Source organism: Chrysochloris asiatica, unplaced genomic scaffold, assembly GCF_000296735.1.
Source record: "Chrysochloris asiatica unplaced genomic scaffold, ChrAsi1.0 scaffold00010, whole genome shotgun sequence".
Taxonomy (NCBI): Eukaryota; Metazoa; Chordata; class Mammalia; order Afrosoricida; family Chrysochloridae; genus Chrysochloris; species Chrysochloris asiatica.
In genome coordinates this window covers 34966824-34985999 of record NW_006408528.1, presented here as the reverse complement: position 1 = coordinate 34985999, position 19176 = coordinate 34966824, and the positions used below count along the sequence as shown (strand labels likewise).

General features: G+C 39.0%; 1 protein-coding gene across 1 annotated transcript; it reads right to left on the bottom strand.

Moving 5' to 3' along the window:
• PSMC2 (proteasome (prosome, macropain) 26S subunit, ATPase, 2) lies at positions 1–18929 on the bottom strand. Its single transcript, XM_006834368.1, has 12 exons — positions 18767–18929; positions 12785–12822; positions 11923–12004; positions 10226–10325; positions 7757–7888; positions 6990–7062; positions 6532–6627; positions 4723–4887; positions 2818–2905; positions 575–777; positions 380–476; positions 1–293 (listed from the first exon to the last, which is right to left on the bottom strand). Exons 1-12 carry the CDS (start codon positions 18834–18836, stop codon positions 136–138), a joined length of 1302 nt encoding a protein of 433 aa, XP_006834431.1. The 5' UTR covers positions 18837–18929; the 3' UTR covers positions 1–135.
• Positions 18930–19176: the final 247 nt, after the last annotated feature.

The window sequence follows — 19176 nt, the reverse complement described above, 5'->3', positions numbered from 1 at the left end:
AGAAGAGAGCTGAAAAAACATACAGTTTTGAATTTGAAACCATTTATTTTTCTGTGAAATGCTTGTTAACAAGTCTCTTTATATAAGGCTAGGATTCCAATGAAAAGAAGTGTTTTCACTGACAGCCTTCAAGGCTCAGTTGTAAGTCATGTATCGGGGAGTAGCACTGAATTTAGCATAGGACTTAATGACCTTATTTACAGCTTCCAAGAAATCCTTTTCAGTAGCAATTTTTCGCCGTGCTCTTATCGCAAACATGCCAGCTTCTGTGCAGACACTTCTAATTTCAGCACCTGCCAAACACCAAGAAAAGAAATGGGCTTAATGAAAACAGCCAGAACATACACACCAGCAAATGTAAGCAAAACTTGCCACTTACCAGTGCTATTTGGACACAGCCGTGCTAACAATTCAAATCTGATATCTCTTTCAACACTCATTGAACGAGCATGAATCTTAAAAATGTGAGTCCGACCCTAAAGACAGAATTAACAAATCAAAAAAAAAAAAAAAAACGTTATAGGGAAAAAAAAATCTCAAGAACCCACTTTCTAAAAGGAAATCGTTTTCTTACCTCTAGATCTGGTAAGCTAAATTCAATCTTTCTATCCAGCCTCCCTGGTCTCATGAGTGCTGGGTCCAAAGTATCAGGTCTGTTAGTGGCCATCAGCACTTTAATATTGCCTCGAGGATCAAAACCATCCAGCTGATTGATGAGTTCCAACATTGTTCTCTGCACTTCGTTGTCACCTCCAGCACCATCATCAAACCGAGCCCCTTAGAACATAAAGAGATAAGCAGAACCATCACTTCGAGCAGCACTCCGTAACTGGGTGTTCCGTACATCTCAGCTCAATCACGCCTTCCAGGACAAGTGCACACCTCACCTTTCAGCAGATCCTATTTAAGAAAAGCCTGCTTTACCAAAACAAACTACAAAATGAATCTACAAAATCTCCTTCAAGAAACTTTGCTTTTCAAATCACTCAAAAACACCTTTTAATTAACAGAATATACACCTGGCTTAGGCAACAGGACATGATGCAAACTTTAGCATTTTTGGATTCTTTGTAGGAAAATATTATTCTGCATGGACATTACTCATACTACTTTAAATTTCTTAAAACTGCTAAGTCCAGAATGTAGTAGAATCAGAATAGCTTTTATGCTGATTTGGGCATATTAGGTTCATGTCAGTCTTTCTTTCATTTCAACCAGAAGAACAAAAAAGAAAAAAATATAAAAGAAAAAATGTTAAGAAGCTCCAAATAATTTTTTTTCATTGTATAAATACATATTAGGAGCTCTGGCAGTGAAGTGGGTTATGTGTTAGGCTGCTAACTACAAAGTCTACAGTTCAAATCTACCAGCTGCTCTGTGGGACAAAGATGAGGCTTTCTCTTCCTGTAAAAATGTAAAGCCTTGGAAACCCTATGTAGGGTCGCTATGAGTCGGAACTGACTCAATGGCACACAACCACTACCACCACCGTAAATATGTATTATACTAAAACATACCTTATTTAAAAAGAAAAAATTTAAGATTAAAATCAAATACATAGGAAAATTCTAGTATTTTCTTCCTTTACCTACTAAGCACTCAACAACGACACCCTATTCAACCATCTTATACACAATCCAGAGTCTTGGTGTAGTGCTGTAGGATAAGTACTGGACTGCTAATTGCAAGGTCAGCAGTTCAAACCCCTCCTATGAGTCGGAATCCATTCAATGGCATACAGAGACAACAAAAACCCAATCCACTTTGGAATCACTGCTTCAGAGTACCCTGACACAATAACAGTGCAAAACCATCAAAATAACCTCAGAGTCACAACACTGAGTCTTTACACTCTGGTCACATCAGAGTTGTTAAAAGCATTAATTGAAGAATGTTCAAAGCTAACATGGCCCAGGCACCTAAAAACAAGAATCTGGGTAACCCAGACACAGTCCCCAAACAGTGTTGCATGGACCCTCTATATTTTCAAGTCGTTTTTACCATTTAGCACATTCCGACCACGAAAGGCTACAGCTATTCTGATACAGACCTAAGAATGGTCGTGTCTAGAAGAGAGACTGGTGCTTTCATACTCTATCACCTTTATGGTTTAATATGAACTTTAAAAGGAAACTCAGGAAATAAGCTTTCCTTTTTAAGATGAGCAAAGGTTCAGAAGTTAAAGTAACCTGACTAGATCATACAGCTAACATTACTTTATGGACATGAAAAAACCACCACCTCACTTCACCTATGAGACAATCAACCAACACCTTGAGAATGTAAAGGGACAGGAAAACTAGATTAATGGAACACCCAGGATGGAAATATGGAGACTGCTCATGCACTGTTAAAAATGTAACCACTACCACTAAACAACTGGTGTAGAAATTGTTGAATGGGAACCTAAACTGCTTGTAAACATCACCAGAAATCCAAAAAAGTATTTTTAAAAAGGAAAATTAAACTGTGTCCCAGTCTTATATTACTTGAAGATGTATCCCAATTTGGGAGTTGTTAAAACGTGTCTTACGGATATTCATTACATAAAACATTTGCCATTGAGAAATTCTTATGTATCTATCTATATATGTTGCTTTCCCCTTTTAGTTTAGCCCTATTTCTTAGAATCTGTGGCTCCAATGCCCTAAAGCTCATCATAAAAGGGTCAGAATTAAAAATAAGCACCCATTATCACTTTAGAAGTTTCAGGAAGTGTCATTGCATCCAAATGATAATAAAAAGCTCAAAAGAGAAGGAAAAAAGAAGTCTTACAGAGCCCAACCCCAAAGCAGTTCTCTAAAATATTATTCATACCTCCGATAGCATCAATTTCATCAAAGAATATAAGACAGGCTTTCTTCGTTCTGGCCATTTCAAAGAGCTCACGAACCATTCGAGCACCCTTAAGAGAAGAAGAATTTAATTCAGAATTGGTTTTAAGATCTTTAAAAATACAATAAAAAGTTATGCTTCAAACTTTTTAGTATCTATAACAGTATTCTCAATCATTATAATGCTTATTAACTCCTAAAAAACACTGAAGTTGTTGATCATTCCATCAGACTAATCTTAATGGCTCAAAACAATATTAACTAGTTTTCATATCTAACTACTAAAGACAAAGAATTTTAGGACCTGAGGAGGTTAAATTAACACTGTAAAATAAAATAAAGGCACCATTCTAAATCAGTAAAACTTGAGGAAATATAAGCATCTGATTTACCACTCATAACTTCTCATTATAGAATTTGATCAGGGAAAGATGTGTGTCCCAACTTTTGCAGTTCCTTTTATAATCAATCGCTGGTATAAATATACTTACCAGTGATTGGGTTCAGATACAATAGGTACAATCCTAGACTTATTCTCTACCAACAATATACACACACATGCAAGGGTAAAGTCAGAAGTATTCCCACAAAAATCATAGAAATCTTTATTGAACAAAAAAGAAAATGTGAAGGCTCCCTCTAGGTCTATACATTTCTCAAGGCAGTATTCCCATCTCTTAAACCCTTCTTCTCAGAGAATTCTGCACTCTTCAATTCACACTATGTCAAAACAACAATTGTGGCGTCTTCAAAGCAACTCAAATCATGTTCCTTTTCAATGTTTCAGTTTGAAAAGCAAAATGGAACTCTGAAGGGACAAGACTAGGGTGTGGGGTTTACGGGGAAGGTTTCTCAGGAAATTCTCACAGGACAGTCCTCGCTGTCCTTGATGAATGAGCAGGTAACACTTGCAGGATGGGAAAGAAAGTCCTCGGTACAACTTTCCTGGCCTTTTTTTCACCAATGCAATTTCCCATTTTCTGAAAATGTCTTTGAGAGTCTCTAACAAGATTGACCAGCCCTTTGGAATCCCCCCCAAAACACCAAAAGTGCTGGCATGACCTTTCTGCCTTGAACGGAACCGCTCCAGCAGATTACCCTTGGAAGCCACTGTTTAGACTAAACAACTGAGAGAACTGTTCTGCAGCCATCCACAGAGAGCAGACAGATGTGTAAACCTGCTGTGTTTGGAATAAACCTGTGCATGTATAAACTAGGAACTTCATGTAGGTATATGTGTGTGTAAACACCCACAATATTTATCCACCGAGACAACTCAGGTTCCATCTTCCATGTAAGAACATAAAACACTACCATGAAGTCAAAGTACACTTTGAATTAACTTCCTGAGCGGTTTTTGTATTACAACCTAGATCTATAGAAAATGTCATCCTTCTGAATACACAATCCTCAGGTTACTACTATACGGATAGTAGTAACACAGGTAGGAATCTACCTGTGTCTGAAAGGGAGGGGGTGGGGGGAATATGTAGGTGACTTGGACTAGGTGCATTTGGTTTTTAGTGTAACTGTATTACAAAAAAATGGATGAAAATCTTCTCAAATGATTTGAAAGCACACAAGAAGTGAAGGTGACTGTGATGAAGGATTTGTTACAAGTGGGGGCTATTTCGGTAGTTTTCAGTCAGGGGGAATTCACATAATATTAAAAGGAGGTAGGAGGTGCCGTTCATAACCAGCAGGCTACCTGTATTTCCAAACAAGGGGAGGCAGGAGGCTTCTGGGTTTCTAAACTTCTAATGACAATTACTCCCTCAAGACATTTCAGCTTTTCATTCCTCAATGTGGAAGTGCCATTTTAATACATGAGCTTCACCGATCTTTTCACAGAGCAACATAATCTTTGATTGTGATAAATTTACTTTACCTCTCCCACATATTTCTGTACCAGTTCGGATCCAATAACACGAATGAAGCAAGCATCAGTCCTATTAGCAACTGCCCGAGCACAGAGGGTCTTGCCCGTACCTGGTGGACCGAAGAGCAGCACACCCTTGGGAGGCTCAATGCCAAGATTAACAAACCTCTCTGGCTGTGATGGAGACACAATTTTTACAGGTTACTTCTGTGTATAATAAAAATAAGACTCTACAGCAACATATTTAAAACAAAAATTGTAGATCCACGATCTATATAACAAAACAACCAAAGCCACTGCCGTAAGTCGATTCAGACTTCTAGTGACACAAGAGGAGAAAGACTTGCTTCAGAAACAGTAAATCTGTCTCTTTTTTTAAGGGAAATGGAAGAATAGCTTTATTATAAGCATAGATGTTCTTACAGAGACAGGTAAGGAGGGGCTTCCACCTTTGCAAAAGAAGAGGAGGAGGAGCCTGGAATACAATTTGGCTGCTTCTTTATATAACCGTTCGTCAGGGAGTGGGCAATACTCCCGGTTTGAGTGACTTGGTTATCAATCAGGGGAATTGGTCCACAGACACAGTAAATCTTTATGGAAGCAGACTGCCTCGTCTTTCTCCCGCAGAGTGGCTGGTAGGTAGGAACCAACAACCATCTGGTTATCAGCCCAACATGTAACTCACTATCCCCACCAGCACTCCTTACAATATACTTGACCTAAAACAGAATTTATAATTATTCTAAACCATAAGATCTAATCTAAACTCAGACTAACACCTAATGCTTTAAAAAGTGTTTCTATTATTCAGTCTTAACATTTTTTTCCTAATTAAATAATGTTAGTATTTAAAGAGCAAAAGCATTACCTGGTTTTTAATACCCTTGTTTTTCATGATCTTCTCAAGCGTAATTTGATTCAATAGAAACTCATTTCCTCTTGATGTTACCAGAACATATGGTTTCATCTAAACTAATCTGTATCTTACACATTGCTAAAAAGCTAAAATATGAGAGTACCATGGACTGCTAGAAGAACAAACAAATGTTTGTTCAAACACAGGAATCTGTGTTGGAAGTACAGCTAGAATGCACCTTAGAAGACAGAATGGCAATTCTGTCTCTCATACTTTGAACTTATTATGAGGAGGGACCATTCCCTAGATAAAGACTTTATGCTTGGTAAAATGGTGGTGGTGGTGGTGATATGCCGTGGAGTCAGTTTGGACTTATAGCGACCCTGTATAGAGTTTCTGAGGCTATAAATCTTTACGGGAGCAGAAAGTCTCATCTTTCTCCCATGGAACAACTGGTAGTTTTGAACTGCTGACCTTAAGCTTTGCAGCCCGATTCGTAACCACTACGCTACCAGAGCTCCTAAAGTGGAGAATCAGCAAAAAGGAGGCACAAGATGGACAGGCACAATAGCAACAGTAATGGGCTCAAATATAGCAACAATTGTAAGGATGGCACACGACCATCCAATATTTCCTTCTATTGTGAATAGGGTCACTAAGGTCGGAACTGACTCCACAGCACCTAACATCAACAAAGTGTTACACCCCAATCTCCTCTGACACTCGAAACTGCAGACTGTTATTGCTATTCTTTTTAAGCATGCCTGACTATCCTTATCGTATCTTAATCTCTTCTAGAATTTACCAACTTCTACTCTTAGCCTGACTCCCTCAAAAATTTTCATTAAGGAAAATAATTAAATATCAAGAACTATTTAACATAGACAATTTCAGTGATCAATACACAAGCTATTAAATTTTTCTGCAAAGAAATAAAAAATGTAACAGATGAAGCCACTTACATGAAGTAGTGGGGTTTCAACTACTTCTCGCAGTTTCTCAATCTGTTCCTTACAGCCACCAACATCACTATATGTGACATCAGGTTTTTCTTCCACCTAAAAGGGGAATGAAAACACAACATATATCCACAGGCTTCTGACCACCAGCTCAAATGATCTATCCAGTAGAAGACACCCAAAATACCTTAAATTGAAAAAAAAAATTGATAGCAAGTAAGGATTTTAATAAAAGTACAATAGATTGCCTGATGAACACCTTGGTGAATTATTTGGTATACCTGCAAGGGACAGAAAAATAAAGGCATTCTATCTGGGAAAATAAAATGTTTTATAGTTTCCCAGAAACTCTGACGTATGTAACCCACATGTGAACAATGTATTAGTAGTTCCAGTTTATTTTGGAGAGAGGGGTTTAAGAGCACAGAGCCATGCCACTCCTCCTCCCTCACATTTCTTACCTGCATCATGGTGACTGTTGGGTCAATCTTAGGAGGCAGTGGAATGTGAATCTGATACTTGTTTCTGTCCACACTAAGAAATTTTTAAAAGATACTCATCAACACATTTTTTTTTTAAACGCATTTTTTTTAAGTCTCCACTACATTTATATGTCTAATCTTTTAGCCTCAAAACCATACTTTAAATGTGCACAGAGAGATACAGTCTAAAGACAGCATTAAAACTTAGGGCACTAACTCATCCGTGGCAAACAACCTACACAGCAGTAAGGAACCCTTGACTTGAAGAGGAATAAGGGATACAAAAATGTACAGAATGAATGAAGTCCACTATATACATTAACTCCCTTAATCCTTATTTTAAAGATAGGAAAACTCAGAGAGATCAGAGGGGTTAACTAACATGTCCAAGGGTAAAGACAGCTAGAATGGGATAGAAAAGAATTTTAGTTCAGCCTGAAACCAAACAAGTGCTGCTTCCATTTACACCATGGATTACTACGCTTACATCTCAAATTCTACAATTACTTTATAACATGCTGAAACCATTTTATTTAAAAAAAAAAAAAAAAAAGGCAACAGTTGGAGGAGATGGGCACATGGGAAGTTAGGCAGCAGATGCAGACAAAAAGATGTTCAACTATAGTAGTGCACTACTAACTAGATTATCCCTTACTACTCAGTTCATCATTGAAAATAAAACCAAGGATGTGAATATGACATGGTATCGTTATTGAAAGTGCATTTACTCTAAAGAGCAATCTTACCCAACTCGCATTCCTTCTTCAATGTCAGTAGGTGCCACCTGATCACTGAGGTCCACCACAAACTTGGCAAACTGCTTCACATTGATAATGTACTTTGGGTCCTCTGAATCAGCATTGATTATCTTTGTACACCTAAGACAGCAAAAGGCTGGATTAATGCCTAAGCAACCTAAACCACTAAAAATGAATTCAAGTAACTGGATTCTCTCTGGGCCTACAGAATATTAATGAGAAGATGTAACTAGAACCACAGAAACCAGGCTACTGATGGAGATCCCATTCTACAGAATATGACAACCCCGAAGGTCCATTCAATTTTATCCGAGCCATATTTCCCTGGAAAATTAAACCAGTACGTCAGCATTCTCCAATTTCTTGATTTTCCTACGTGGTACTGCAGGATAAGAAATGGACCTCAAGGTTGGTTTGCACCATAAAGTTGGTGGTTCAAACTTACCAGCCACTCCTTGGAAACCCTATATAGAGTCGCTATAGGTCGGAACTGACTTGATGACACTTAACAACAAATGTGGTACTGTAGCATCAGTACTGGATTTCTAACCACAAGGTTGGTGGTTCAAACCCACCAGCCACTCCTTAGAAACCCTATATAATGTCACTATGCGTCGGAACGGACTCAAAGGCACTTAACAACAACATCCCTGTATTTTTAATGAGACCCTCTGTATCTGAAGTTGCTCTTCATTTTCTTTCCTGGGGAACCCTATGGGGGGCAGTAAGCTGGAATCAACTTAATGGCAATGTGTTTGGTTTGGTTTTGGTTTTAGTAAGTATAAGGAATAACTATCACTAGTAATCAGTACAGTAGAAATTGAAATGAGGTATTTTTGCTCAGATGGGAAAATTTCAAAAGCTAATAAACACATACATTACACTGATACAGGCAAAATGGGCATTTGCTTCAAATGATCATATTTAGAGTGTAAGAGGTTAACCATTATTTTTCAGATTTTCAGAATTGCCAATGCCTCTGACTTCATAATTACAACTCTAGTAAATATCCCAGAGAAACGTTACACATAAACAGAAATATTTAACATGAAGATTCACTATCGCACTGTGTATAAGAGAAACTGCAAACAGTCTAAGTTCTACAAGTATAATCAGGACTATTATCCCCAGCTGCTCCTCAGAAACCCTATACAGAGTCACTATGGGTCAGAACTGACTTGACAGCACTTAACAATAACAACAGTGTAGTTGTTTAAAAAAAATTTAAAAAGAAAGAAAAAGAGGTTACTGTTGCTAGGAGTAGTCAAGTCAGTTCCAACTCATAGCGACCCTACCTACAACAGAATAAAACACTGCCCCGTCCTGTGCCATCCTCAGTGTTACGATGTTTGAGCCCACTGTTGCTGTCACCATGGCAGTTCATCTCGTTGGGGATCTTCCTCCTTTTCACTGACACTCCAGTTTGCCAGGGATTGATTCCTTCTGACAACATGTGCAAAAATGAGAGACAAAATCTCACCATCCTCACATCTAAGGAGCATTCTGGCCGTACTTCTTCCCACAGATTTATTTGTTCTTCTGGCAGTCCATGGTACTTTCAATCGCATCAATTGTTTACCAACACCATAATTCAAATGCACCAATTCTTCCACGGTCTTCTTATTTATTGTTCACGTTTCACATGCACATGAAGTGACTGAAAATACCAAGGCTTCTCTTTAACACTTTAAAGAGGTCTTGTGCAGCAAATGTGCCTACTGCAACACATCATTTCTTGAGAGATGCTTCTATAAGTGTTGTGAATCCACGCAAAACCAAGACTTTGACAACTTCAATCTTTTCTGTATCATGATGGTATTTATTGGTCTAGTTGTGAGGATTTTTGTTTTCTTTAAACTGAAGACTGCAGTCTTGGGTGTTGGTTTAATATTTTAAGTCCTCTTAGCTTCCAGCAAGTAACGTTATATAATCTGCATATCGCAGGTTCTTAAAGAGTCTTCCTCCAATTCTGATGCCAAGTTCTTCTCCATATGATCAGTCCAACTTCTCGGATTATTTGGTTATCATACAGTATGGTAATAGGTTAAGTATGGTAAAAAGATACAACCTTGGTGCCCACCTTTCCTGATTTTAAACCATTCAGCATCCTCTTGTTTATATAAAACACATGGAGAGATTTCTAGGACACACAGCATAAGTAGGAGGAAAAACTGTTATTAGTTACGTCTGAGAAGGGCATTGGTAGTGTGAGGATGGCAAAGGAGACTCAGATTTGACTCAGGATCTTTAGTGGTCATTTGAATCTTTTACATAAATAAGTCTTCATATATTTCCTAAATAAGTTTTTAAGGAATAGAATTTTAATTTGAGACTTTATAGACATTTTTATTTACTTAGAATTTAGGAAAAATTCTTTATAAACTATTGTGTTATCCTTGAGACACTTAAAAAGTGGCTGAAAGCACAGGTAAAACTAAACTGAGAGCACTGTCATACCTTGCAACCTGTAAAGGCTGTTCACTCTGCAGCGTCTGCTTATCTGCAGCCAAATCCCAGAGTGCTGGAGGGGCCAGGCCCGTGTCTGACTCTTTAATGCCTAGAGAGGAAGATTATAAAATTCACTGAAATGTAATGCATCAGCCTAAAGCAGGTTTTCTCAACCTCAGCAGTACTGACATTTTGGACTGAATCATCGTTTTCTGTGGAGGGCTGCCTTATGCATAGCAGGATGTTTAGCAGTATCCCTGGCCTCTAGCCAATAAGGTACCAGTAGCATTCTCACTCCCTCCCTACCACTACCACCTTTCTTGATGGTCTTCATGGTAAAAAATGTCTCCAGACATTGCCAAATGTCCCTTTTGAATAAACATTAGCCATAGTCAAAAACCTAATCATCAAGCCAAAATGTAATGCTATATGTAACATTTTGTGTGTGTGTGTGTGTGCAGGTCAAAAACTATAAAATGTCACCACTCAAGTTACCCAAAAGAACAGTTTTCAACAACCAGGCAACAGCCCACTTACATTACAGCAAGACTATGTGAAATCTTAAGGTGCTCTGGTGGCACTGTGGGCTAAGCGATTGGCTACTAAACAGAAGACTGGTGGTTCAAACCATCAGCCACTCTACAGGAAAAAAATGAGGTTGTTTGCTCCTGTAAGATTTGCAGTCTCAGAAATCCTATATAGGGTTGTTGTAAGTTGGAATTGACCAGTGGTTTAGTTCCGGTATGTGAGATTCTATTTTTTTGATATGTGAGATATTTTTATTCAATAAAAAACGTTGAGTTGCTAATTGGAGTAATATTGCCTTTAACTAATAGAAACATTACTTGCTTATTGTTTTCTAACTGCATAAACATTAAGCATGGTTTCAAAAGATAGTGAAAGACAGGGTAGATAGGGATGGGCAACTTAGACATTGGCTACCCAAAATGGAGTGGTGGCGGGGGGGGCTACAAAGGCAAGAAGTGACTGGCTTACAAGCTTTCAAGAGGGGGCCTAGATCCAGAGGGCACTAAGGAAGATAGAATCCCCACTGAGTGGTTTCCAATCTGTCTGGATGGGGCTGATGAAAGGAGATGGGGATAAGACTCATGTGGTACAAAAGTGAATAACTGCTATCAGGACTGACTGTGAGAGTTGGAAATGTAAAAGTAGACTTTTGTAGCAAAAGGAGGGGAGTGGTTGACTCTGCAGTCCATAAGTGGAGGTCCCTGGAACCATCACGGGAGAGGCGTGAAGTGTGGGACCCTACCCAGAGAAGCAGTGATGCCAGAGATGGAGGCAGAGACAATGACATGGAGAGATGGAGCAGCTGGGGACTCTAGACCCAGAAAGGGAGAGGGGCTGTGTGCTGATGACCAAGGGGCAGGCTTGTGGAGTGTGCCCTTTGGTTGGTTGATGATGCATGGAGGGGACTGTAATCATGACAATGAAATGATATACGATAGGATGAATGTAAAGTTAATGTTTTCCCATGTAAACTATCACATAATTCACAATGAAAACGTAAAAAAAAAAAAAAAGACAGTGAAAGACGCTGCTAATGTGATCTAATTTTCTTACCAGATAGGAAAAATAATACATTTTTTAAAAATCTGGTATTCACAAAAGGAAAATTATATTTAAACTGTTAATAAAATTAACACATTACACTGAAGGGAAGGAAATGAGAATGAAAAAGCACATACCTGTGAGCTCATTAATTTTCTTAAGAAGTTGCTGGATGTCATCTTCGACCTGTTTGATTTGCCTAGAGTAAGTACTCTGACCCTAGGAGATAAAGTTCAGTTTAATTAGAACATCAGAATATCAACAACTTATTAAACCACTGGTAGAAACTTTTAATGTCTTTTGTTGTTGTTGTTGTGTGCCATCGAGTCGGTTCCGACCCATAGCGACCCGGTACAGGGTTTCCGAGGGTGTAAATCTTTACGGGAGTAGAAAGCCTCATCTTTCTCCCGCGGAGCAGCTGGTAGTTTCGAACCGCTGACCTTAAGGTTCGCAGCCCGATTCGTAACCACTACGCTACCAGAGCTCCTTTAATGTCTTAGTAGGTACTATTATACAAAAGCTTGTGAAATGAAAGTAGAGAAAGGGAGTACATCATTTTAGAAGCATTCCAGAGTCAGAATTTCCCTACTAACAATCCACCATTATGCAAGGGAACGAGTGTAAATCTTTTTAGAAAGTATCCAAAATTACAGGTCCATTTTCTGTACTTTAAAACTTTCTATTTCAGATCTAATTCAGTTGCATACATAATAAAGATCTATGTAAAAGATTTGAAATATCTTTTAATACAGTGCTGTTGTTTAGTACCATCAAATCTAATCTAACTTATATTATGCTTTAATTACAAATAGTATAAAACTGATGTATAAACTGAGGCAGGGTAGATGTTTATGCTCTCATCTACTTTAGATAGAAACTTTAAGTAACTTTTTTCAGTGAAGCTTACTATAAATTACTAAATCTTTGGAGGGACAATATCACACAGTACTTTTCATTTCAACATAGAACTCTACATTTGTAGACACTGAAAGGACTTACATAAGTTTTCAGCAAGGCAATATCCCCCTCATCCAGTGCTAAAAAAAGAGACAATACATGAAATTCAAACAAAATAAAGTGTAGTTAATCAATCAACTCTCTTCTTCGCTCAATTCTTACTATATTGTCAAAAAACTGAAAACAGTTCTAATGGTACAAATATGACCATCAAACAGTCCCAGGACTCGAGAGGAGAGGAAGGATAAGAAAAGTACTTCATGAATTACCTATCTTATATACTTTAGATAGTGCATACATAGACTACACTCATAAAGGATGTTGGTTAAATAAACTGTTGTTGTTAAGTGCCACTGAGTCAATTCTGACCCACAGTGACCCTGTATAGGGTTTCCAAGGAGCAGCTGGTAAGCTTGAACCACCGACCTTGTAGTTTAAACAACTTTGCAGTCTGGCGCATTAGCCCACAGCGCCACACCATACAATGCAGGCATTGAAAATAACATAGAACGGTGTTTTTACACATCGAGAGATCCAAGAAATACTACTAGTAAAGGTGGTGGTGGTTATGTGCTGTGGAGTTGGTTCCGACTCATAGTGACCCTGTATAGGGTTTCTGAGGCTGTAAATCTTTACGGGAGCAGAAAGCCTCATCTTTCTCCTGTGGAACAGCTTTTTAAAAAGCATATGGAGAGATGGAGTGGCTGGGGACTCTATACCCAGAGAGAGAGAAGGGCTGGGTGCTGACAACTGAGGGTCAGGCTTGTGGGGTATACCCTTTGGTTGGTTGATGATGCATGGAGGGGATTGTATTCATGGCAATGAAACAATATACAATAGGATGAATGTAAAGCTAATATTCTCCCATGTAACTGATCATGAGAGGGTATTGTTGTTAAGTGCTGTCGAGTTGGTTTCACCTCATAGCAACCCTGTATAGGGTTTCCAAGAAGCAGCTGATGGGTTTGAACACAGTCCAGTGCTGATCTTATAACACCACACCAGAAATCCAGGAGGGTTGAAAGTTTTCCTCCACTGTGTTTTAGGATACAATGCATTCTCTCATGTTTATAGGGCAGCAGAGAGGCTGTCATTGGTAAACAAACAGGAGAGGTGGTAACTAATAAAGCAAAGAGCCAGAGGAGGAAGGAATAGGGTCAGGAAAACAGATGGGAATGTTAGACTTGACAAAAATTTTTAATTTCCTCTGAGGCAGGGCTAAAATAAATATGGAAGATGACAGAGAACTTAAGAGAACGCCTGAGAGGATTCTTACTATTGTCAACAGAGAGAAAAGTCATCAGCGGGACTGAAGTGAGGACTTGTGAAATGTGAGCTCCTTGGGGGGCTACTGTAGCCTTCCGGGGGGTCTAACAGCTGCTCTGGATTGTTTGCATTTCTTCCGTTTGTTCTTTCCTCTTCTCCTTTTTCTCTTTTTATTCCCTTCAATGTTATCCTTTCTATCCCTGCTTTTGTTTGTCCTTTCCCTCTTTTGTCGTCTTCTTTACTACTCTCTTTCTCTTTTTATCTTCCCTCACCCTGTTTTATCTAATTTTTTTCTTCCTTTCATTTTCTTTCTTATTTTTCTTTTCTATTTCTGTTCCTCTTTTCACTTTTTAGTTATTATATCCTTTTTTTCCCCCTGGTTGCTGCCCGTTTTTCTTTTTTCTCCTTTACTATTTTCTCGTTTAATTTCTGGTTGCTTGCATATTTATTCTGTTTCGTTTTCCTGTGTGTGTGTGTGTGTGTGTGTGTACGTGCGTGCGCCAGTAGTGTTTTGCCTCTTTCCCACCCGATTGGAGACAGCAACTATACCCATACAGCATAGCCACAACTGTATCCTCTTCAGCTCCACCCACTGGGCAAGAGTCAATACCAGCTCCTATACCACATGGACAACAGACAGTACCCACTACCAGTCAAATCCACCCTAAATTGAGGTGCATGAATATTGAATGAAGAATGGAAAGTATGTTCTATTCTCTAACTGCACCACAAAAGATAGTTGAGGAGAGCCTAAGAACACAGCAACATACAATCCTTAATCAAATATAAACATGACAACAATGTCCCAGAGACAAAAGACACTTTTACCTCACAATTTCAGTATGAGAGAGAATGGCTCAAACAAATGACCAAATTGCAGAGCCAGAAAATGTTTCTTGAGGAAGAAAAGGTGATGGAACTAACTGAAGAATAACTGAAAAGAATGATCCCTAAGTACCTTCAAAGGAATGACAGAAAGATGGAAGGAAGCAAGGAGAACACAGTAAAAGCGTAAGAATTCAGGAAAACACTACAAGAACAATACAAAAGAAATGCATGTGGTCAAACAATATAAAACCTGCAAACAGAAATCCAGAAGATTAATAGACAAAACATTGAAAGAACAAAGGAGTAGTTCTAAAGCAATGGAAGCCTGAGTTAGTGAGCTTGAAGATAAATCTCTCAATACTAGTAAGCTACAAAAACAAACAAACAAACAAATCTGAAGAAAGCCTAAATGTTATGTGGCACACCATGAAGAGTAATAACTTACAGATAATAGGAATTCCAGAACAGAAAGAAACAATAAAAAGCAAAGAGAAAACGTCACGAGTTGTTGGACAAAAGCTTCCATAATATCAAGAAAGATGAAAAGATAAGCACACAAGAACCTGAACAAACCTCAAACAGGATAGATACCAAAAGAAACTCACCAACACTTATCATAATCCAAACTGTCCAAAACCAAAGACAAGGAAAGAGTCCTGAGAAGAGCTCAGGAAAAATAAAGTTACCTATGAAAGAGAACCAAAAAAACTAAGCTCTGATTTCTCAGCAGAAACCATGTAAGCAAGAAGGCAAGGGGATAACATACACAAAACTCTACAAGAAAAGACTTGCCAACCAAGAATCATATGCTCAGTAAATCTGTCCTTCAAATACTACAGTGAAATTAGGACATTTCCAGATAAACAAAAATTAAAAGGAATCTGTAATGACCAGACCAACTTTGGATTGAGAACCGACAACAGCAAACAGCAACCTACGATTAACATGCATAAAACACCACCACCCAAGACTCAATCCAGATATATAAGTATTGGAAGTAAAACAAATATATAAGACTGAAAATAGGGAACCAGAGATATCAATCTATATATAATGAAGTCAGCTACAAAGCAAAAAGAGGGAATAGTATAGAGATAAAACTTCTAAATGGCAAGAAAGTCAAGTAGATTTCAAGATAAAACAAATGGTCTTAAAATGGGAAGAATGAATAAATTACAGAGTAACCTCAGAGAAAAGTAATACACCTTCACATCAAAATACAAAAGATAAAAATCAGAAAATTCTGGTAAACATTAACACAACAGAAATGAAAATAAAAAGAAGACCCATAAACAAAATGAACTAGTACAGAAAATTATGTGGAACAAAGAAACCAGCAGCACTGCACGAAAACACACAGCAAACTGACAGCAATCAATTCACCTTGTTGTTAAGTGCCATGGAGTCAGTTCTGACTCACAGTGACTCTGTATAGGGTTTCCAAGGTGAGCTGGTGAGCGTGCATGAACCACTGACCTTGCAGTCCAGTGCACTAACCCACAGCACCACATACCTATCAATAATTACACTGACATAGAAATGGATTAAATGGCACCAGTCAAGAGAGAGTAGCAGAATGGATAAGAAAACAGGATCTTTCCATAAGCTGTCTACAAGAGACACACCAAAAAGATTAGACAGCCTAAATGCCCATCAACAGAAGAATGGTTAAACAATCTTTGGTACATACATACAATTGAGTAGCAACTTTGGAGAATAATATTGAATCTGCAAAACACTTCACAACATGGATGAACTTGGAGGACATTATGCTGCTTGAAATTAATCAAGCACAAAAGGGCACTTATTGTATGAGACTGTCATAAAAACTTAAGAAAAAAAATTTCTTGATAAAAGAAACATTCCATGATGCTTCAAGAAGGAAGGGAGGGGAAAGAGGGAAAATTATTCTCAGACTAGAGGGTTGTTGTTGTTATGTGCCGTGGAGTTGGTTCCGACTCATAGTGACCTTGTACAGGATTTCTGAGGCTGTAAATCTTCATGGAAGCAGAAAGCCTCATCTTTCTCCCACGGAACAGCTTGTAGTTTCGAACTGCTGACTGTGAGATTAGCGGTCCGATTCATAACCACTACGCTACCAGACCCAAGCCATGGTATTTTCAATAACCTCATATGGATGCGAAAGCTGGACAGTGAATAAGGAGGATCGTAGAAGAATTGATGCCTTCGAGTTGTGGTGTTGGAGAATACTGAAAGTGCCAGGGACTGCCAAAAGAACCAATAGATCTGTTTTGGAAGAAGTGCAGCCAGAGTGCTCCTTGGAGGCCAGGATGGCTAAGCTTCGTCTCTTCTACTTTGGACATATTGTCTGGAGGGAACAGTTGTTGGAGAAGGATGTCATGCTGGGTAAGGTGGAGGGTCAGAGAAAAAGAGGAAGACCCCCAACGAGATGGATCAGCCAGGTGACATCATTGATGGCGTCAAGTGTGGCGGCGGTAGTGAGGTTGGCCTAGTGAGGTTGGCCGAGGATCGGACATTGTTTCGTTCTGCTGTGCATGGGGTCGCTATGAGTCCGTTCTGACTTGATGGCACGTGACAACAACAACAAATGCTACCAGAGCTAGAGGGCAGACACATGTTAACATGGGTGACGGAGCAGGCAATACTTAACAAAAGGTTGGCAGAGGAAAGATGAAAATAGGAGACACAGGAAGGAAGGCACAAGTTAAAGTGAATAGAGATAAGTACAGTAACTGATGTGTATATAGTACACAGGAATTACAAATGAAGCAAAGCATATGATTTAATGAATGTAAAACTGATGATCTGCTCTGTAAACCTTCATTCAATTTACAATAAAAAGCTTTTCTTTTTTTTTTTCTCTAAACAAGAAAAACGACTACTGAGAAGAATTCACAACTCAAAACAGTATGTCTATCTTACGAACTATGGGTGGGACTGTTAGTGTTATCTGTCAAAATCACACCTTCACTTACAAAATATATCCTACAATTTATACTTGGACATGTGGTAAAAGTTTTATGATCAAGGTTAATCTCCGTTTTATAGGTGCAACAGATTGAAAATGTTTAATGCCCATCAATAAAGACTAATTAAGTTATTGTGCTCACAAACTGGAAATTCAGAAAGACACCGACAACATTAACTGTACATAATGAAATAAAATTTTAATCTCTAACCTCAAGGTCAGCAGTTCAAAACTACCAGCGGTTCAGCGGGGCCTTCTGCTCCCATAAAGATTTACAGCCTCGGAAACCCTGTGCAGGATCACTATGAGTAGGAACCGACTCCACGGTACTTAACAACAACAGGATACATTACGATTTCAAAATAGTATGGTGTAAGTACAACATACTACATTTATGTAAAAAGTAAAATGAGTATATGCCCACATTTGCTTGCATAAGCATAGAATCTATCTAAAAGGATGCGGAAAATGGCAACATTGGTTAACTCCACAGAAAAGTGGGTGCTTGGGGTTAAGGATGAAAAACTTTAGTGTATTCTTATTCTGCATTTTGAATTTTGAACCACGTGAGAGTTGTATGCAGTCAAATGAATGTCTTCTGAAAAGACGATTATGTATCAGGATCCCGACTACACAGCGGTAACAACAAGACGCCACACTTAGGAGAGGGAGAAAAAAGGACTCAGGTGACTGAAGACTGCAAGGCAGGGGAACTTTTCAGGCCTGCGAGAACCAACAGGGTGCGTGACTTCTTTAAGAGCTGAGAATGAATACAAATTTCGACCAGAAGGTGATAAATATGTAAATTGGATGTGGAATGACAGAGATAGAGAGGGCAGGCAGGTTAACTGGGCTACTGCCCAGAGATCAATGAAAAGGGGCACAAAAGGGCCCGATCGCCGCGCCGGGAGCTGGAATCCTCCCCTCGGAGCCAGACCTGGTCCCGCCGCGGCCCCAAATTCCTGCCCATCTCAACTGACCTCGGATGGGCTTGTCTTCCTTCTCATCTTCTTTGGTTTTCCGCTGATCCGCACCAAGGTAATCCGGCATTTTAGGAGCTCCAAGTGCGTCAAATCCTCAGTGATTACACAGCACCTTCCTCCCTTCCGGTGTTGCTTTTCCTTTCCCTTCCCCACCGGAAGTCGAACCAGGCTCCGCGGGTCCCTTAACTCAAACTCACCGGAAGAAGGCTTTGTAGGGACTGCGCTAAGCCTTTCAATATTAGTATCTTGGTTGCTGTTGTGAGAGTAAAGAAGCTAACCCTAAGAAGGGCACATCGGTCTCCTGATGACCTCTCACCATCTTTAGATTACCTCCTGCTTCCTTAGCAACAATCTCAAGATTGTCGCTGAGTTTAAATGTTGATTTAGTCATTAGTTTGTTGTACGGT